This window comes from Eleutherodactylus coqui, unplaced genomic scaffold, assembly GCF_035609145.1.
Source record: "Eleutherodactylus coqui strain aEleCoq1 unplaced genomic scaffold, aEleCoq1.hap1 HAP1_SCAFFOLD_135, whole genome shotgun sequence".
In the NCBI taxonomy this organism is placed as follows: Eukaryota; Metazoa; Chordata; class Amphibia; order Anura; family Eleutherodactylidae; genus Eleutherodactylus; species Eleutherodactylus coqui.
Genome location: NW_027101871.1, coordinates 330,074 through 352,821, shown reverse-complemented (window position 1 = coordinate 352,821; position 22,748 = coordinate 330,074). Strand labels below are relative to the sequence as shown.

The 22,748-nt window shown below is 45.7% G+C and overlaps 1 protein-coding gene across 1 annotated transcript in view; it reads left to right on the top strand.

The window, feature by feature from the left end:
* The first annotated feature begins 914 nt into the window (after positions 1 to 914).
* The window catches only part of LOC136592645 (disks large homolog 4-like), a 55,673-nt gene continuing 33,839 nt past the window's right edge, over positions 915 to 22,748 (top strand). The window contains exons 1-5 of the mRNA XM_066588635.1: positions 915 to 938; positions 1,126 to 1,173; positions 1,255 to 1,356; positions 3,036 to 3,208; positions 3,294 to 3,403. Of these exons, the coding sequence (XP_066444732.1) occupies positions 1,155 to 1,173; positions 1,255 to 1,356; positions 3,036 to 3,208; positions 3,294 to 3,403 (404 nt within the window). The 5' untranslated portion in view covers positions 915 to 938; positions 1,126 to 1,154. The remainder of the gene's footprint in view (positions 939 to 1,125; positions 1,174 to 1,254; positions 1,357 to 3,035; positions 3,209 to 3,293; positions 3,404 to 22,748) is intronic.

Genomic DNA, 22,748 nt, shown 5'->3' with positions numbered 1-22,748 from the left:
TATGTTAGTGATGTGTCTGTTCTCTCGGTAGGGTATGTTAGTGATGTGTCTATTCTCTCGGTAGGGTATGTTAGTGATCTGTCTGTACTCTCGGTAGGGTATGTTAGTGATGTGTCTGTACTCTCGGTAGGGTATGTTAGTGATGTGTCTGTACTCTCGGTAGGGTATGTTAGTGATGTGTCTGTTCTCTCGGTAGGTATGTTAGTGATGTGTCTGTTCTCTCGGTAGGTATGTTAGTGATGTGTCTGTACTCTCGGTAGGGTATGTTAGTGATGTGTCTGTACTCTCGGTAGGGTATGTTAGTGATGTGTCTGTACTCTCGGTAGGGTATGTTAGTGATGTGTCTGTACTCTCGGTAGGGTATGTTAGTGATGTGTCTGTACTCTCGGTAGGGTATGTTAGTGATGTGTCTGTTTTCTCGGTAGGGTATGTGACTGATGGGCCTGTACTCTTTATAGGGCGTGTGAGTGATGGGTCTTTGATCTTGGAAGATCAGAGGGTTTTGATGTTCTCGTTCCTGGTTTGGTCTGTTTTACAAGTCTTGTGTTCTTTCTGTGCTTCTCCCCATGTTGCACTTTGATGGATTCTTTTGTTTGTAACCTGATTTTCAGTTCCCAGTATGACAAGGTTATCAGGTGCTCCAACAACCTAGGGCCACGTAGAAGTAGACGCGGCCCGTGCAGAGTATCAGTACTCGGCACGGACTGCAGTCTCTCCTCTCCTTCCATTGTTCTTATGTGCCCATCAGAGCGATGGCCTGCAGCATGCCACCATTACAATGTGGGAGACATTATCTACCTTTCACCTGCCTTTCCATCGCATCCTGTCATGTAGATGTCATACAACTGGGAGCCATTCTCTTACTTGAATATCTGTCTCTATCTTTTCACTTCTCTCCTCCGCTGCCCAGGACCGAAGCAGCACTACGGGTTCTCAGAGTATGTATCTCACGTACCCCGACATACATTCCTGTAGCCCCTCCATCCTCCTCCTAATGAACCTGCCTGACATCTCCCTTCCATCCTGTCTTGTATGTACTATTTCTATACATCTACACTATAGCTGAGCTCTGCTGTTCCCGGTATTGGGGGTCCCTCGCCTGACCTTCTCTCCTTTTGTCTCTAGGTCGGGAGGACATTGTGCTCAGTTATGAGATGGTTGTACATATGGAAGGTTGGTGACTTTCATGCTGATTATTGAGGCCTCCTTTGTGTATAGCCTCATGATGGACTCTCTTCTTTCCTTTCCGTACAGTGCACTATGCCCGTCCTATCATTATCCTCGGCCCTGGGAAGGACAGGGTTAATGACGACCTTCTGTCTGAATTTCCTGATAAGTTTGGCTCCTGTGTTCCCCGTAAGTATCCTTGGTGTGGAGATATTGGCTCAGGTCACCTCTGGGCGATGTATCCTGGGTGTTTCTGGGATGGACAGGTGATTAGTCGCAGGTTCCGGTCAGGGTTACATCTGTTCCAGAAGTAGTCCTTACGGTCAGCATTTATTTCTGGAGACATTCTGTTTGTTTATGTCAAATCATAAACTGTTCCCACTGAAGACGTCCATCCCCTGGTGCTGGCCGATGAGTGGAGGAAGTCCTCCATGTTTACCAGGTTACACCTAAAGATAACAAAGATCCAACTTTGAGACTGAGCTGCGATGGATGTCCAGATGCTACTATTCATTGCTGCGTGTATGACTGTAGGGCCCCCGGGGGAAGGATCCAGCAGACCCCACATTCAAGAGTAACGAGAATGACTAGAAGCCTCCATGCAGATGCAACACCTGAGCACACTGGAGCCGTCAGAGAGAAGGTACTGCTCCATGGCGGCATTGTGAAGGAAGCCCACTAGTGACTGGCTGGGTTGCCAATACATGCAAGTCCGGATGAAAGCGAAAGAGTGTAAAGACATTTTGGAGCTGAGCTGCAGCGTGGTGTCAGTAAACTGTATGTTCGTCACACATCATTAGGAGAAATTAACACAAAAATTCTCTAAAATGAAGATGTGTGAAGATTCTGTCCACTGCTGGAGAGATCTGCTCCAACAGTCATTTGGTCGATTGGTGGTGATCTGCTGTAAAGATCTGGTGCATCAGTGATCTGGTAGTGTGGAGATCTAGTTTATCAGTGATGTTGTGATGTAGAAATTGGGTCCATCAGTGATGATATAGTATAAAAGAAGTGGGAAGAAAACACTGGAGATTTACGAAGAGATGCCAGATCTATCCCATAGAAAGAGCTAAGGAAGAACAATGTAGCTTGAAGTTAACGGTGAACCAACATACCAGCTGAGTGTGGAGTGTCAGAGGATCCTGGAAGGCCCTCCAGTAAGTATACAGCATCATATCCTTAAGTAAATCCTTGGAGGGTGAGCCAACTCTTCTAAAACACGTCATGGGGTGGTGAGACATGGTGGATGAGGGGGTAACAGCCCATGGTGCTCAGGAGGATGGTGCTAGAGAAGCAAGTAGGACATTGTCAATGAAAATAATGGATGCTCACAAATTACAGAGGGAGACCTAGGTGGAACCCTGCCATCCCCCAATATCCAGAAGGGGACGTAAAACCAAGTGGCAATATCCAAGTGGAGCTGGTGGTGGTACTCAAAGACCTTTATTATACAAAGTTCAATGCATTTTGGGGAAAGCAGGTCCCCTTCCTCAGGAGAATATCGCTTGACACTGCTGATTTTGGGGTACAAGAAGTGGTGGACCCAGCCCCCCAGACAGCAATATGAACTTATCGAATCAGAAAAGCGAAGTAAAATAAACTCGTCTGTGTTATCAGTCATCTTGTGAGTCCTTCATTACGCAGTACCAGGACTAAAGGTCCATTACCTTACACTTGGTCAGAAGTAGGATCAATGCACATCAGTCACTCCTTTTATGGCTAAGTGTTGGGGTGGTGATCCTGTTACTGTGAAGTGTTTCTTTATGGGACACTCCATTATTTGGGGGACCCCCTGCAGGCCTTCTGGTTATATAATGTATGGCCATCACCCATAGCCTGGCACTATTTACTGTTCTCCTACTCTGCAGATACAACCCGTCCGAAGCGAGATTATGAGGTGGATGGAAGAGATTACCACTTTGTATCGTCTCGAGAAAAAATGGAGAAAGACATTCAAGGTCATAAATTTATTGAGGCTGGACAATATAATGGACACCTGTATGGAACCAGCGTGCAGAGTGTCCGAGAGGTCGCCGAGCAGGTAATCATTGTGTGCTCCCTCCAGATGCCTCCATTATGCTACATGTTACTCCCTTCATAATGTGAACCAGGTAATCTCTCCTCAGGGGAAGCATTGCATCCTGGATGTCTCTGCGAATGCTGTTCGACGCCTTCAGGCCGCCCAACTCCAGCCTATTGCCATCTTTATACGGCCCAAGTCACTGGAAAACATTCTGTAAGTTATAACCTATGAAAACATCTATAGAGATGCCTCTGAGTGTTCATGACCTCCTTACCAGTGCAGAGATGGGAGCAGGCACCGGGCGGCATAGAACTTATCTTTATACTCTGATCAAATCTACTGTATCTGTTTGAGTAGAGAAGACATCAGGACTATTGGTTGTGTCCTTATAAAGAGGTGATCTCCACGACTCATGTCCATGTGTAGAGGTGATCTCCACGACCCATGTCCTTATAAAGAGGTGATCTCCATGACTCATGTCCATGTGTAGAGGTGATCTCCATGACTCATGTCCATGTATAAAGGTGATCTCCTCCATGACTGATGTCCATGTATAGAGGTGATCTCCACGACTCATGTCCATGTATAGACGTGATCTCCACGACTCATATCCTTATATAGAAGTGATCTCCTCATGACTGATGTCCATGTATAGAGGTGATCTCCACGACTCATGTCCATGTGTAGAGGTGATCTCCACGACCCATGTCCTTATAAAGAGGTGATCTCCATGACTCATGTCCATGTGTAGAGGTGATCTCCATGACTCATGTCCATGTATAAAGGTGATCTCCTCCATGACTGATGTCCATGTATAGAGGTGATCTCCACGACTCATGTCCATGTATAGACGTGATCTCCACGACTCATATCCTTATATAGAAGTGATCTCCTCATGACTGATGTCCATGTATAGAGGTGATCTCCACGACTCACGTCCTTATATAGAAGTGATCTCCTCATGACTGATGTCCATGAATAGAGGTGATCTCCATGACTCATGTCCATGTAAAGAGGTGATCTCCTCATGACTGATGTTCATGTATAGAGGTGATCTCCACGACTCATGTCCATGTGTAGAGGTGATCTCCATGACTCATGTCCATGTATAAAGGTGATCTCCTCCATGACTGATGTCCATGTATAGAGGTGATCTCCACGACTCATGTCCATGTAAAGAGGTGATCTCCACGACTCATGTCCATGTAAAGAGGTGATCTCCACGACTAATGTCCATATATTGAGGTGATCTCCACAACTCATGTCCATGTATAGAGGTGATCTCCATGACTGATGTCCATGTATAGAGGTGATCTCCACGACTCATGTCCATGTATAGAGGTGATCTCCATGACTGATGTCCATGTATAGAGGTGATCTCCACAAATCATGTCCATGTATAGAGGTGATCTCCACAAATCATGTCCATGTATAGAGGTGATCTCCACGACTGATGTCCATGTATAGAGGTGATCTCCACGACTGATATCCATGTATAGAGGCGATCTTCACGACTCATGTCCATATATTGAGGTGATCTCCACGACTCATGTCCATGTATAGAGGTGATCTCCACGACTCATGTCCATTCATATAGCTGATCTCGACGACTGATGTCCATCTATAGAGGTGATCTCCACGACCGATATCCATGTATAGAGGTGATCTCCACAACTCATGTCCATGTATAGTGATCTCCATGACTGATGTCCATGTATAGAGGTGATCTCCTCGAATCATGACCATGTATAGAGGTCATCTCCATGAATCCATGTATACGAGTGATGTCCACAACTCATGTCCAGGTATAAAGATGATCTCCATGACTGATGTCTCTATATTGAGGTGATCTCCATGACTCATGTCCATGTTTAGAGGTGATCTACATGACTCATGTCCATGTGTAGAGGTGATCTCCATGACTCATGTCCTTATATAAGGGTGATCTCCTCATGACTAATGTTCATGTATAGAGGTGATCTCCACGAATCATGTCCGTATATAGAGGTGATCTTCATGACTCATGTCCATGTATAAAGGTGATCTCCTCCATGACTGATGTCCATGTATAGAGGTGATCTCCACGACTCATATCCTTATATAGAAGTGATCTCTTAATGACTGATGTCCATGTATAGAGGTGATCTCCACGACTCATGTCCATGTATAGAGGTGATCTCCTCCGTGACTGATGCCCATGTATAGAGTTAATCTCCACGACTCAAGTCCATTCATATAGCTGATCTCGACGACTGATGTCCATCTATAGAGGTGCTCTCCACGACCGATATCCATGTATAGAGGTGATCTCCACAACTAATGTCCATGTATAGAGGTGATCTCCATGACTGATGTCCATGTATAGAGGTGATCTCCTCCAATCATGACCATGTATAGAGGTCATCTCCACGAATTATGTCCATGTATAGAGGTAATCTCCACGACTCCTATCCATGTATACGAGTGATGTCCACAACTCATGTCCAGGTATAAAGATGATCTCCATGACTGATGTCTCTATATTGAGGTGATCTCCACAACTTATGTCCATGTTTAGAGGTGATCTCCATGACTCATGTCCATGTGTAGAGGTGATCTCCATGACTTATGTCCTTATATAGAGGTGATCTCCATGACTCATGTCCATGTGTAGAGGTGATCTCCATGACTCATGTCCTTATATAGAGGTGATCTCCTCATGACTGATGTTCATGTATAGAGGTGATCTCCACGACCCATGTCCTTATATAGAGGTGATCTCCTCATGACTGATGTCCATGTATAGAGGTGATCTCCACGACTCATGTTCATGTTTAGAGGTGATCTCCATGACTCATGTTCTTATATAGAGGTGATCTCCTCATGACTGATGTTCATGTATAGAGATGATCTCCACGACTCATTTCCTTATATAGAGGTGATCTCCTTATGACTGATGTCCATGTATATGGGTGATCTTCACGACTCATGTCTATGTATAGAGGTGATCTACATGCCTGTTGTCCATGTATAGAGGGGATCTCTTCTATGACTGATGTCCATTTATAGAGGTGATCTCCACGACTCATGTCCATGTATAAAGGTGATCTCCACGACTCAAGTCCATGTTTAGAGGTGATCTCCACGACTCATGTCCAGGTATAGAGGTGATCTCCACGACTCAAGTCCTTATATAGAGGTGATCTCCTCATGACTGATGTCCATGTATAGAGGTGATCTCCTCATGACTGATGTCCATGTATAGAGGTGATCTCCTCATGACTGATGTCCATGTATAGAGGTGATCTCCATGACTCATGTCCTTATATAGAGGTGATCTCCATGACTCATGTCTATATATAGAGGTGATCTCCTCATGACTGATGTTTATGTATAGAGGTGATCTCCACGACTCATGTCCTTATATAGAGGTGATCTCCTCATGACTGATGTCCATGTATAGAGGTGATCTCCACGACTCATGTCCTTATATAGAGGAGATCTCCCCCATGACTAATGTCCATGTATAGAGGTGATCTCCACGACTCATGTCTATGTATAGAGGTGATCTCCATGCCTGATGTCCATGTATAGATGTAATCTGTTCTATGAAAAATGTCCATGTATAGAGGTAATCTCCACGACTCATGTCCATGTTTAGAGGTGATCTCCACGACTCATGTCCAGGTATAGGGGTGATCTCCTCCATGACTGATGTCCATGTATATAGGTGATCTCCGCAACTCATATCCATGTATAGAAGTGATCTCCATGACTCATGTCCTTATATAGAGGTGATCTCCACGACTCATGTCCAGGTATAGGGGTGATCTCCTCCATGACTGATGTCCATGTATAGAGGTGATCTCCACGACTCATGTCCATTCATACAGCTGATCTTGACGACTGATGTCCATGTATAGAAGTGATCTTCACGACTGATATCCATGTATAGAGGTGATATCTACAACTCATGTCCAGGTATAGGGGTGATCTCTTTCGTGACTAATGTCCATGTATAAAGGGGATCTCCACGACTCATGTCCATTCATATAGCTGATCTCCATGACTGATGTCCATGTTAGGTGATCTCCACGACTGATATCCATGTATAGAGGTGATCTCCGCGACTCATGTCTATGTATAGAGGTGATCTCCGCGACTCATGTCCATGTATGGAGGTGATCTCCCCGACCCATGTCCATGTATGGAGGTGATCTCCCCGACTCATGTCCATGTATAGAGGTGATCTCCCTGAGTCATGTCCATGTATAGAGGTGATCTCCCTGAGTCATGTCCATGTATAGAGGTGATCTCCATGACTCATGTCCATGTATAGAGGTGATCTCCATGATACATGTCCATTAGGGATGAGCGAGTATACTCGCTAAGGCACTACTCGCTCGAGTAATGTGCCTTAGCCGAGTATCTCCCTGCTCGTCCCTGAAGATTCAGGGGGCGGCGCGGGTCGGGGGGCTGCGGGGGGAGAGCGGGCAGGAACGGAGGGGAGATCTCTCTATCCCTCTTTCCCGCCTGCTCTCCCCTGCTCCCCGCCGCAACTCACCTGTCAGCTGCAGCGGCCCCCGAATCTTTAGGGACAAGCAGGGAGATACTCGGCTAAGGCACATTACTCGAGCGAGTAGTGCCTTAGCGAGTATACTCGCTCATCCCTAATGTCCATGTATACAGGTGATCTCCACGACTCATGTCCATGTATAGGGGTGATCTCCAAGAATCATGTCCATGTATAGAGGTAATCTCCACGACTCAGGTCCATGTATAGAGGTAATCTCCACGACTCAGGTCCATGTATACGGGTGATCTCCACAACTTATGTCCATGTAGAGAGATGATCCCTATAACTGATGTCCATGTATAGAGGTGGTCTCCACGACTGATGTCCATGTATAGAGGTGATCTCGACGACTCATGTCCATGTATACAGGTGATCTCGACGACTCATGTCCATGTTTAGAGGTGATCTCTACAACTCATGTCCATTTTTAGAGGTGATCTCCATGACTCATGTCCATGTATAGAGGTGATCTCCATGACTGATGTCCATGTATAGAGGTGATCTCCATGACTCATGTCCTTATTTAGAGGTGATCTCCACGACTCATGTCCATTCATATAGCTGATCTCGACGACTGATGTCCATGTATAGAGGTGATCTCCACGACTGATATCCATGTATAGAGGTGATCTCCACGACTCATGTCCATGTATAGAGGTGATCTGCATGACTCATGTCCATGTATAGAGGTGATCTCCATGACTCATGTCTCTATATTGAGGTGATCTCCATGTCTCATGTCCATGTATAGGGTTGATCTCCTCCGTAACTGATATCCATGTATAGAGCTCATCTTCACGACTGATGTCCATGTATAGAGGTGATCTCCACGAATCATGTCTATGTATAGAGGTGATCTCCATGAGTCATGTCCATGTATAGAGGGGATCTCCACGACTCATGTCCATGTATAGAGGTGATTTCCACTAATCATGTCTATCTATAAAGGTGATTTCCACTAATCATGTCTATGTATAGAGGTGATCTCCATGAGTCATGTCCATGCATAGAGGTGATCTCCACGACTCATGTCCATGTATAGAGGTGATCTCCAAGACTCATGTCCATGTATAAAGGTGATCTCCAAGACTCATGTCCCTATATTGAGGTGATCTCCACTACTCATGCCCATGTATAGAAGTGATCTCCATGACTCATGTCCATGTATAGAGGTGATCTCCATGACTCATGTCCATGTATAGAGGTAATCTCCACGACTCATGTCCATGTATAGAGGTAATCTCCACGACTCATGTCCATGTATAGAGGTGATCGGAGACTCATGTCCATGTATAGAGGTGATCTCCACGACTCATGTCCATGTATAAAAATGATCTCCATGACTAATGTCCATTAGAGATAAGCACCAAAATGCTCGGGTGCTCGTTGCTTGAGTCGAACGTTTCGTAATGCTCGCAAGATCGTTTTGAGTAGCGAACCCGATTGAAGTCAATGAGAAAATCGAGCATTTTTGTATGGGACCGATGCTCAGCATAGGTGATGACTAGACATGAGCGAGCACCAAAATGCTCGGGTGCTCGTTACTCGAGACGAACTTTTCGCGATGCTTGAGGGTTCGTTTCGAGTAACGAACCCCATTGAAGTCAATGGGCGACCCGAGCATTTTTGTATTTCGCCGATGCTCGCTAAGGTTTTCATTTGTGAAAATCTGGGCAATTCAAGAAAGTGATGGGAACGACACAGCGACGGATAGGGCAGGCGAGGGGCTACATGTTGGGCTGCATCTCAAGTTCCCAGGTCCCACTATTAAGCCACAATAGTGGCAAGAGTGCCCCCCCCCCCGCACTGTCAGCATAAAGATCGTTCTCCTCTGCCACAGCAGTAACAGCTGTGGCAGAGAAGAACGATGTTAGCCCATTGAATTCAATGGAGCCGGCAATACAGCAGGTTCCACTGAAAGCAATGGGCTGCCGGCGATCGCAGGATGAATGGTCGGGAAGGGGTTAAATATACAACCCCTTCCCTGCAATTCATCCAGAAATGTGTTACAATAAAAATATATACCGGCGTATAAGGCGACGGGGCGTATAAGGGGACCCCCCAACTGTCACCTTATACGCCGGGAATACAGTGGAGCAAAGAATAAAAATCATTACTCACTTCACCGGTGCTTCTGCGGCGCTCCTGCAGGCTGTCACTCCTTCCTGACGTTCTGCGGCGCTCCTGCAGGCTGTCGCTCCCTCCTGGTCCCCGGCAGAACATTGCTTTCTGGACACAGGGCTTGAAATCCCCGCCTCCAGAAACACACGTGCCTTCAGCCAATCACAGCCATTCAATGACATCATTGTCATTGGCTGTGATTGGCTGAAGGCACGTGTGTTTCTGGAGGCGGAGATTTAAAGCCCTTCGTAGAGAAAGCAGTGCTCTGCCGGGGACCAGGAGGGAGCAACAGCTCTTGAAGCCTAAAATCACTCCTAACACGCTCCCTATAGCAGCAGCACTTTCCCTGATTTATGTCAGAATGCATCTGTGGCGAGCCGCGGGAGGGCAGATTTTAATACTCGGGTGACACCTAATCTCGCCAGCCACTCACTGCAGGGGGGTGGGTATAGGGCTTGAACGTTGCAGGGGGAAGTTGTAATGCCTTCCCTGTCTTTCTATTGGCCAGAAAAGCGCGCAAATTTCTCAGGGAAGAAAATGAAAGTAACCCGAACACCGCGTGGTACTCGTTACGAGTAACGAGCATCTCGAACACCCTAATACTCGAACGAGTATCAAGCTCGGACGAATATGCTCGCTCATCTCTAGTGATGACCTGTGAAACATCAGAAAATATCAGAAAGTCATGGAAACACCACAGAAATGCATAGGTAATGGCAGGAGCAGCATGCATGGCTGCATCTGAGGCTCCCAGGTCCCACTATTAAGCCAAAATGGGGGCAAGAGCCTGGCATCACCCCCCTAACAATTTACTTGGGACAAATCCTAATTAGCAAGGCACACGCGCTGGCACATCTTAGCTAAGCACCACACTACCTGCAACCAAGGACAATCACTGCCTGCGGGTGACACCGCTACCTCTTCTCCTGGGTTTCATGCTGACATTGCTGTCCACACACAACCCTGCGTCCACAGCGCACACAAAAGTTTCCCTACGCAGCCTTCAGCTGCCCTCATGCCACACACTTGCTCCATAGCTACACCACCCTCATGTCTATTTTAAGTGCGTACTGGATGAGGAGGAACCGGAGGCACACACTGCAGAGGGTTGGCAGGGCCAGGCAGCGACCCTCTCTGAAAGTGTGGCCGATAGCCCACAATGCTGTTGAGAATTGATGATAAATTGACGTACGATCATCATTCCAATCCTGTGCCACCTCCGTCACAAAATTGTCAGGAGCTGCAAACGTGGGCATAAAGGGGACTCAGGTGCCAGCACTTCTACACATCTCCACAATGCAGCAATACTATGTGTGGGAAACATGTGAGCGGGTCCAGGGTCAGGCTTAGTCCCAGCCTCCACCTTGTGTGACCCAAGGTGCCGCAAGTTACATAGCAATTGGAAATCCATGTGTTCTTGTTAAGGACCGTTACACATGACCGGTCACATTAACCTTTCAAGCCTTGGGTTCCAAATTAGTTCGTACCTGGATGCATCAGGGAGGCCAAAAACTATATGATTTATAGTAGTTAGTTCCCACAGATACGTAGAGATGAGCCGCGGCAAGTATACAGCCCACTCTGCTTAAGGCGCGTACACTGAAAGTTTATTAATAATAATAATAATAATCTTTATTTGTATAGCGCCAACTTATTCCGCAGCGCTTTCAGGCATGGATAAATGCAAAACAATACAACAATTACAATATAAGGTACATTGGGTTAGACACAAATGGGTTGAGGGTGGTACAGGAGGTGCAGGGGTTGGGGAACATAGGCAATAGGAAATTTTATGTACAGATAATTTATCAGAAGGCACTTGGTATAGTTCTAATACAGGAAAGGAATACGTCATTAGTCATGGGGTTAATCTTATTGGGTTAGAAAAAACATCAAGAATCGTGTATTGTTCAACAATCAGCGTAGTGAGAATATCTTTGTGAAATGTCCTTCAAATGATTATTCCTCCCTTGTGAGTTTGGATGATCGCAGCGTCTTATCAGCACAATTTGCTCTTTTCCCAAAGCTCAGAACGTCGGGGAGTCTCTTCTGATAGCGACTGTACCAGGCAAATGTTCTCGGATGAATAGAAAAAAAATCATTAGACATTGCACCGAATGTCATGCTCTAAAGTTATTTCTGCTTTAATTATTGTTTCACTACACACAAGCTTATTTACATCTTATAATGCTCCATTTTGTATCTAGCGGCCATTTTGAGACAGATTCTTCCATTTTATGGACCTGTACCTTCTCAAACCCCCCTAGAAACTGTCTCAAAATAAACAATACCTTATAACTTCTACTGGGCGGGGTAAGGTTTGCTTTCCCTATCTCTAGTTTATGATCTATGCCCTACCTATCATTGTTGGTCAGCTGTCCAAGGGCTAATCCCTTCCCCGACAACTAATCCTAGCTAACTAAACGCGAAGACACAGAAGGGATCTACAACACACATGCTACTCTATTCTAATGGCTGGGAGACTAGAGTGGTCACCCCTGCTTCTGCTGAAACAGCTCCATAAGGGGACAAATCGCTCTGTTGTATTATAGGCATATAGCCATCGCCTGGGGTTTCTACATCTACGTATACGGGGGCGACAGGTACCATCTGGTCTGTAAGCTTAGCACAGGAGCGTTTTATGCAGGGCACAATACAGACAGAAAGTAGCAGGAGTATGATAAGAGTAACCAGAATCCCTATTCCTATCTGCATCAAGAATTGTTTCCATTGTCCGGTCCATGCAAACCACTCATCCCAGGGGTTAGTTATCCCAGAATTACGCTTCAGCTCTTCTGACAATGTGGCCAATTTCTTTATTGCGATAGTCACTTTACCTGTGGGCCCTGTGTTATCTGGAATATACGTACAGCAAGTCTCACCAATCATTTTACAAACACCACCTTTCTCGGCTAGCATCATATCCAGAGCCACTCGGTTCCGGAAAGCCATGGTGGCCGTGGGGCCCAACTGATCAGCAAGCCCCTAAAGTGCATCTCTTGTATAGCTCACGAACCCCTGCTGGTTGTAATATATATACAAACATTCTTATTGATGGTTACTATTCCAAACAGGGACTCAAATCCGGCCCCAACCTGATCCCTGGCCTCAAACCCATCCGGCACCCCCCTTGGCACTCCGACCACATCCATATATACACACATGTGGATGAAACCTGCCACCTGGTTTCAGATTGTGACGCTCGTCTGTAGGACCTGAGAGAGAAGCAGAGACCACAGAATGCGTTATTGACAATTCCTTGGAGAGACCTATGACAAAATTAACAAGAGAATCATTCCCCAAACTCGGCTACTGTGGCATGTACCCTCCGGAGAAAAAGAAAAACTAATAGAAGACACTCAATTCAAGATTTGCCCGTTTCCTTCATTGCCCATGGATCTACTTTCCCACTACTCCGCGGATGGTAGGGTGTGTGAAAAGCCTGAAATATACCCAAAACAGACATGATGTGTTGCATTATTTCACCTGTGAAGTGTGTACCTTTGTTTGACTCAATCACTTCCGGTACCCCATATCTGCAGATTACCTCATTCATGAGCTTCTGTGCGGTTACCTGCTTATTTACTTTGGTAACAGGGTAGGTCTCTCCAACCTGAAAAGAAATCAACAACAAGCACATATTCATGCTTCCCAACAAGTGGGAGCTGAGTGTAGCCAATTGGCAATCCCTGAAATGGGTAGAGTGGCCCCGGCAAGTGTTATGTGGCCCCTTTACTTCTGCCCTGTTGCTTACAGCAAAGATCATGCAAAATTGGACAAATGATGCAGCAGCTACAGGAAACCCAGGGGCCACCTGTCCTCGTTCAAGCGCCTATATCATTGCTGCTTTGAGAGGTGCGTCTTTCCGTGCATCAGCTGGGCCATCATGGGGCACAGGGACCGTGGTAGGCAAGTGCTGTTGACTGTTCGCCATACGCCGCCCTGTTCTGTTGCTCCCATATTTAGTCCATTTGTCTTTTTTCTTCCTTGCTGGCTTGTAACTGTAAAGTCCTTAGCATATCAAAGTCCAAAGTTTTTATCAAAGTCCAAAGTTTTTATCAAAGTCCAAGATTTTTGTCAAATTCTTCTTTTCTTCCACGGCTTCAGGGCCGCTGCCTTTGCTGTGTGGTCTGTGATGGTGTTGCCTCTTGCTTCTCCGGTGTAGGAATTGGTGTGAGCTTTCCACCTTGTCAGGTAGAAGTAGGGCCTCCGTGAGACTCTGCACCGCTGCACCATTCTTAATTGGCTGTCCTGCTGAGGTAACAAGCTGTCTGGCCTTCCATGTTGGGCCGTAATCATGAGCTATGCCAAATGCATACCGGGAGTCAGTGTAAATGTTTGCCGTCTTACCTTCTACCACTCTACCCGCCTCAGTGAGGGCCTTCAGTTCCGCTTCTTGTCCTGAAACATGCGGAGGCATTCTGCTTTTAGGACATCTTGTTGTGTATATCCGATGTGGAGTCGTCCATCCTCACCCTGGGACCATCTTTAAAAAACAACTCAAAATATGCATTGTTAACAGGGGCTTCAGTAACCTCTTAAAACTTACATTTTCTTGTTGCATCACTGCCTGACAATCAGGCTGATATTCTATTTCAAATAGATCACAATCTTGTTGCAAACAATTTAAAAATAGCTGATTTGCAATACCTAGATCACCTATGCCTTCTCCTCCCCCCTGTGAACCAGGATACTCAATTGAAAGAAGAGTAGCCAGGTTCAAAAGAGCACATTGTAGCCGGATCTGACAGGCCAGAGATAAGTGCTTGGTTGCACTTGCGTGAGTATGCTCCGAATCACATGAGGGGTGAGGACCACTAAGGAATGGGGGGGTGGGGGTGGGGTGTAGTCCAATACCAACTCCGAAGATTTGTTAACCATTGCCTGTACTGCTGCCACCGCACAAACACATGAGGGAGCTCCTCGAGCCACTGGATCCAGCCTCATGGAGTAGTATCCAATTGGCCGTGGTTGTCCTCCGTGCTTTTGTGTCAACACTGCCGTCACATGGCTAGAAAGTTCAGTACAGAAAAGAGTAAAGGGTAAAGAGTAGTTGGGAATACCCAAGACTAGAGAGCTGCTTCAGAGGTGAGAGAGAAAAGAATAATTGAAAGACAGTCATAGAGTGGTTGCATAAGAGAGGAAACCGAGTAGAACCATGGGTGACAGTCTGAAACAAGGCCCAGAAAGGTGCGGAGTTTGGCAACAGATGTAGATACAGGTATGGCCTGGAGAACAGCCTTTTGTTCCTATGTCAGATGTCCAGTAACTTGGCCTAAACAATGACCCAGGAGAACAACGTTTATTTTGCAGAATTGGAGTTTGTCCTTAGAGGCTTTACAGGCATTTTCTGCAAGAAAAATTAACAGTGAAATTGTGGCCTGTTGGCAGGCTTCCAAATTATCAGCACACAGCACCGACATGCCGTAGGTGTCTGACTGACGCCTCATCAGCACACAGCGCCGACATGCGGTAGGTGGCTGACTGACACCTCATCAGCACACAGCACCTACATCACACAGCGCCGACAGCACACAGCACCGACATGCCATAGGTGTCTGACTGACACCTCATCAGCACACAGCGCCGACATGCCATAGGTGTCTGACTGACACCTCATCAGCACACAGCGCCGACATGCCATAGGTGTCTGACTGACACCTCATCAGCACACAGCGCCTACATCACACAGCACCAACAGCACACAGCGCCTACATCACACAGCGCCGACAGCACCTACATGCGGTAGGTGGCAGACTGACACCTCATCAGCACACAGCACCTACATCACACAGCTCCGACAGCACACAGCGCCTACATGCGGTAGGTATCTGGCTGACCCTTTAGTGTCTTTTCTGGAGTGGAAAAAGAGGGGTGTTTGTTGGAGCAGTTAGTTTACAAGACTCTTCTGAACTGTCACCTGAGGTCTCAACCCGTACTGATCTATCCGGTGGGAATTTGATGGATGCAGATAAGGCCTGTAAGATATCAGTGCCAATAACAGAGACATGAATATTCTACAAACATCTATCCACATTGAAAATTTACAGTCTGCATATGCAGGGGGGAGAAAAACTTGTATCCCCAGTCAATATCTGCATCACACATCTTACATTTATCACAGTCTGAACACGGGTCACTAACTCTCATCCATCCATGCGGTCAAGTCTGTCTCTCTCATTCAAATGCCTATGATTCAGCACACACACAATGTTTGCGTCGTTACAGAGTTCAGGAAATTGTGGATACATTGCAGTAGGATGCACACCGTTCACACCAGGAGATAACGCGTATGATGCAACTGTCCTCATCTTGCAAACAAATGCATTCAATCACTACCACCCCTCCCTGGAATCAGTCAAACTTTAACTGTCTGTAATACTAGAGATGTACAACAGATTCCACAACAACCACTTCATCACTAATATTTCCCATAAAAGGAACACACATTTAGCAATTATACACACGTCCAACCAATCACAGAACTGACATTTACACAACAGCAAGAATATACCATAAAAATTCCTATCCTTCCTATTTTTAAGACAGTATGATTCACTGGATTCATTATGGGTTCTATACTGTTAAAGCAAGCAACGCTCTTGTCCAAGGTTCTCCGCTCTAATCTTTTAGCCTTGAGAGTTAGATGAAGAGAAAAACAAAGGGAAGGGGGGAGATTGGAGACAAGGGGGAGGACCTGCTCCGGACTAGCTGCGGCTTCTCATAGATCAAGCATTAACCCTCTCCTTCGTTCTGTAAGCTTTTCTACTGCCGTCTGCGATCCTAGCACCTATAGTGACCTTTCTTCTCAGCAGTATCTGACTTATGAGGAATGGACAACACGTACAGCAATGACACAATGGTAGGACATTAAGACATACAAATTGTCACATAGATCACAGATTCTGCCTGAACTCGCCCCCAGGTTCCTCCTCGCGACAACTACATTTGTGGGCAATTTTGAGCACAAACCTACTTGGGATAGGGGTGCTAAACACAGACTGCAGAACAGATAATCGGGAGGAGGCTGTTTGCAGGCGCGATGAGGGGACTTGAATGTTTCTATGCAAAATTCAGAAAAGGCACTCGTCATTGCAGTTCAAAGAATTGGTATGCCAGGTAAAAACATACATAGATGGGAGGTCAGAGGCCAGCTCATTTCTGCTGCGGAGCTAAGATGACATCTGAGGGCTAACTGAAGGTATTGTTGCAACAGATGCTAAAATGGCTGCTGGGCCATGGCTGGCACTGAAATGGCCACCGAAGGTGTGGCCTGACTGGGCGATGGTGACAGGAGGGTCCAGGAATACTACATACTAGACACGTATCAAGATATACCGACTGGTATTGGCCCCAATAACAACACGGCCATCTAGGGGCAGGACAAAAGGGAGAAATAGATCGTCCATGACACGGCCGGGGCGGTGCCCTCAGATGGTGAAGAAGGGCTGCCTTCCTTTTTTTTCAACTCAAAGCATATGAATAATCGCCATCTTGAAATTGCAACTTTCTTACTTCAACTTTACGTCACTTACTGAAACATTTTTCTCTGCAAACTTGAGCAATCGTCTATTAACTACAATTCCTTCATTATCAGCTAACACACTTTCCAAGCCTTCTCCGACAGCCCCCACCTTTGTAAAACAACTGTCAGCTCTCAGTGAATATGAACTATTCCCTGCATTTAGACTCATAGATAAACACATATGCTGGGTTTTGAATTCCACACCTTGTGCACATCCAATGTGGAATATCATCAGTCTTATCAGAGCCCTCGTATGGAGGCGGTCTGACAGGCTTACGGTACTTGTAAGACTTTACATGTTCTTCAATCCATTCAACTTCCTCATAACCTTCAGCTTTCAACTGTACAGAAACCTTATGCCACATTTCAGCGTCAATCAATAAACCAGCATCATTCAGTGACCCTCTACACTTAATCAACATTTCTGACCACAATCCAGGTTGTAGCCTGCCACCAGACGGCATACCCACTATCTCACATAACTTCTTAACCTTCTTCACATACTCCTTGCCTCCTCTACATGACACCAAGTGGACAGGATCCAGGAGACCAGTAACACTGGACTTCTTCTTAAAGAACTTCAACATGTTTCTAATATCCGAGCCCTTTTTCCACTGGAGGTCTGATGCCCTATGCTCAATCACGTGATGTTCAAAGACTTTCACGTCTGATGCCCAATGCTCAATCACCCCCTGGAACCTATACTCATGGATATTTTTAAATACACCTAATATCCGAGCCCTTTTTCCACTGGAGGTCAGAATCGCCCCCTGGAACCTATACTCATGGATATCTTTAAATACACCTAATATCCGAGCCCTTTTTCCAATGGAGGTCAGAATCACCCCCTGGAACCTATACTCATGGATATCTTTAAATACACAATAAATTTGCAACAACAACTTAGGTACCTATATCTATCGATTCTGTCCCTTGGTGTCACTTAAGATTACCCAAGACCTGAGGTAACAATGTCTATTGATGACAACTTAACAATTGTACATTGAAATAACGACTGACCGCAGGACAGACTACAATCAAACGTGCCAAAACAGACCACGGTAGACATCATATATATGTATATATGTGACTTACCGCGCTGTATGGAGTTGATCAGTCCCCGGCCTTTGGCACGGCTGATATCATCAATCCAGGTCTGTGTCGTAGTCCAATGGTTATCATCAGCGTCAATCAATAAATCCTGCCGACCACGCCAGTTGTAAAGGACCGTTACACATGACCGGTCACATTAACCTTTCAAGCCTTGGGTTCCAAATTAGTTCGTACCTGGATGCATCAGGGAGGCCAAAAACTATATGATTTATAGTAATTAGTTCCCACAGATACGTAGAGATGAGCCGCGGCAAGTATACAGCCCACTCTGCTTAAGGCGCGTACACTGAGAGTTTATTCACTTGGAATAGTTCTAATACAGGAAAGGAATACGTCATTAGTCATGGGGTTAATCTTATTGGGTTAGAAAAAACATCAAGAATCGTGTATTGTTCAACAATCAGCGTAGTGAGAATATCTTTGTGAGATGTCCTTCAAATGATTATTCCTCCCTTGTGAGTTTGGATGATCGCAGCGTCTTATCAGCACGATTTGCTCTTTTCCCAAAGCTCAGGACGTGGGGGAGTCTCTTCTGATAGCGACTGTACCAGGCAAATGTTCTCGGATGAATAGAAAAAATCATTAGACATGGCACCGAATGTCATGCTCTAAAGTTATTTCTACTTGAATTATTGTTTCACTACACACAAGCTTATTTACATCTTATAATGCTCCATTTTGTATCTAGCGGCCATTTTGAGACAGATTCTTCCATTTTATGGACCTGTACCTTCTCATCCCCACACTATTCATTCTGTGTAGGTGTCAGATAGCTGTAAGATGTCCCACAGCATAGACGAGCCCCTGGAACCCAAGGAAATTATTACACATAAAGAAATCAGAGCACCCAAATAAGGCAGTTTCACCCTGCCAAGGACCTCAACCTCGGCTCACACCCTCAGTAATCGTGGGCATAAAGCGGACTCGGATGCTAGTGCAGCTGTGAACGTCTCATTAATGCAGTAACGCTCCTTTTGTTTGGCCCAAGCCAGTGTCTCAGCTAACTGTGGTAACACGGGAGAAAATACATGTTGCCCACTGCTGATCCTCAGACCTCATCCAGGAGGAAGAGGTGGCATAACAAGGCCAAGAAAACATGACAGAGGTAGGACCCGCAATACTCTGTGTGGGAAGTACGTAAGCGGGCCCTGGTTCAGGCTCGGTCCCAGCCTCCACCTTGTGTGACCCAAGGTGCCGTGAGTTACATAGCAATGGGAAATCCATGTGTCCCCACACTATTCATTCTGTGTAGATGTCAGATAGCTCAACACCGCAGTGGGAAGTCTTTGAGTTCCTTGGGCTCGCCTCAGAGTGCCCAAACATGGCAGAGTTTCACCCTGCTAAGGGCCTTGGCCCACATTTCTGCCCTGTATTTGTGCCAGATATGTAAAACACTGCGATGGGAAGTCTTTGTGCCCCCACAGTATAGGCGGTCCCCAGTAACATTTCTGTAGCAAACGTATAGGTGGACCCCAGTAACATTTCTACAGCAGAAGTATAGGCAGACCCCAGTAGCATTTGTGTAGCAGAAGTATAGGCAGACCCCTGTAACATTTCTGCAGCAAGAGTATAGGCGGACCCCAGTAACATTTCTGTAGTAAAGGTATAGGCAGACCCCTGTAACATTTCTGTAGCAGAAGTATAGGCAGACCCCTGTAACATTTCTGTAGCAAAAGTATAGGCGGACCCCTGTAACATTCCCGTACCAAGAGTATAGGCAGACCCCAGTAACATTTCTGTAGCAGAAGTATAGGCAGACCCCTGTAAACATTTCTGTAGCAAAAGTATAGGCGGACCCCAGTAGCATTTCTGTAGCAAAAGTATAGGCAAACCCCTTAAACCATTCAGTAGAAACTGCATAGGTGGACCCCAGTAACATTTCTATAGCAAGAGTTAAGGCGGACCCCAGTAACATTTCTGTAGCAAGAGTATAGGCAGACCCCTGTAACATTTCTGTAGTAGAAGTATAGGCGGACCCCAGTACCATTTCTGTAGTAAAAGTATAGGTGAACCTCTGAAACATTGGTGTACCAAGTGTATAGGCGGACCCCAGTAACATTTCTGTAGCAAGAGTATAGGCGGACCCCTGTAACATTTCTGTAGCAAGAGTATAGGTGGACCCCTGTAACATTTCTGCAGCAGTATAGGCAGACCCCAGTAACATTTCTGTAGCAAAAGTATAGGCAGACCCCTTAAACCATTCAGTAGAAACTGCATAGGTTGACCGCTGTAACATTTCTGTAGCAAGAGTGTAGGTGGACCCCTGTAACATTTCTATAGCAAGAGTATAGGAGACCCAACCTTTGGAACATTGGTGTACCAAGAGTATATGTGGACCCCAGTAACATTCCTGTAGCAGAAGTATAGGCAGACCCCTGTAACATTTCTGTGGCAAAAGTATAGGCAGACCCCTGTAACATTTCTGTAGCAAAAGTATAGGTGAACCCCTTAAACCATTCAGTAGAAACTGCATAGGTGAACCCCAGTAACATTCCTGGAGCAGAAGTATAGGCAGACCCCAGTAACTTTTCTATAGCAAAGGTATAGGCGGACCCCTGAAACATTGGTATACCAAGAGTATAGGCAGACCCCAGTAAAATTTTTGTAGCAAAAGTATAGGCGAACCCCTGTAACATTTCTGTAGCAAAAGTATAGGCAGACCCCAGTAACTTTTCTGTAGCAGAAGTATAGGCAGACCCCTGTAACATTTCTGTAGCAAAAGTATAGGCAGACCCCAGTAACTTTTCTGTAGCAGAAGTATAGGCAGACCCCTGTAACATTTCTGTAGCAAGAGTATAGGCAGACCCCTGAAACATTGGTGTACCAAGAGTATAGGCGGACCCCTGTAACATTTCTGTAGCAGAAGTATAGTCAGACCCCTGTAACATTTCTGTAGCAAAAGTATAGGCGTACCCCTTAAATCATTCAGTAGAAACTGCATAGGTGGACCCCAGTAACATTTCTATAGCAAGAGTATAGGCGGACCCGAGTTACATTTCTGTAGTATAGGTGTACACCAGTTACATTTCTGTAACAAGAGTATAGGCGGACCCCAGTAACATTTCTGCAGTAGAAGTATAGGTGGACCCTAGTAACATTTCTGTAGTAAAAGTATAGGCAGACCCCTGTAGCATTCCTGTAGCAGAAGTATAGGCAGACCCCAGTAACATTTCTGTAGCAGAAGTATAGGCAGACCCCAGTAACATTTCTGTAGTAAAAGTATAGGCAGACCCCTGAAACATTTCTGTAGCAAGAGTATAGGCGAACCCCTGAAACATTGGTGTACCAATAGTATAGGCGGACCCCAGTAACATTTCTGTAGCAGAAGTATAGGCAGAGCCCTGTAATATTTCTGTAGCAGAAGTATAGGCAGAGCCCTGTAACATTTCTGTAGCAGAAGTATAGGCAGAGCCCTGTAACATTTCTGTAGCAGAAGTATAGGCAGACCCCTGTAACATTTCTGTAGCAAGAGTATAGGCGAACCCCTGAAACATTGGTGTACCAAGAGTATAGGCGGCCCCTAGTAACATTTCTGTAGCAAGAGTATAGGCGAACACCAGTAACATTTCTGTAGCAAGAGTATAGGCAGACCCCTGTAACATTTCTGTAGTAAACGTATAGGCAGGCCCCTGAAACATTGGTGTAGCAAGAGTATCAGCGGACCCCTGTAACATTTCTGTAGTAAAGGTATAGGCAGACCCCTGTAACATTCCTGTAGCAGAAGTATAGGCAGACCCCAGTAACATTTCTGTAGTAAAAGTATAGGCAGACCCCTGAAACATTGGTGTACCAAGAGTATAGGCGGACCCCTGTAACATTTCTATAGCAAGAGTGTAGGCGAACACCAGTTACATTTCTGTAGCAAGAGTATAGGCGGACCCCAGTAACATTTCTGTAGCAGCAGTATAGGCAGACCCCTGTAACATTTCTGTAGTAAAAGTATAGGCAGACCCCTGTAACATGTCTGTAGCAAGAGTATAGGCAGACCCCAGTAACATTTCTGTAGTAAAGGTATAGGCAGACCCCTGTAACATTTCTGTAGTAAAAGTATAGGCAGACCCCAGTAACATTCCTGTAGCAGAAGTATAGGCAGACCCCTGTAACATTTCTGTAGCAGAAGTATAGGCAGACCCCAGTAACATTTCTGTAGTAAAAGTATAGGCAGAACCCTGAAACATTGGTGTACCAAGAGTATAGGCGGACCCCAGTAACATTTCTGCAGCAGAAGTATAGGTGGACCCCTG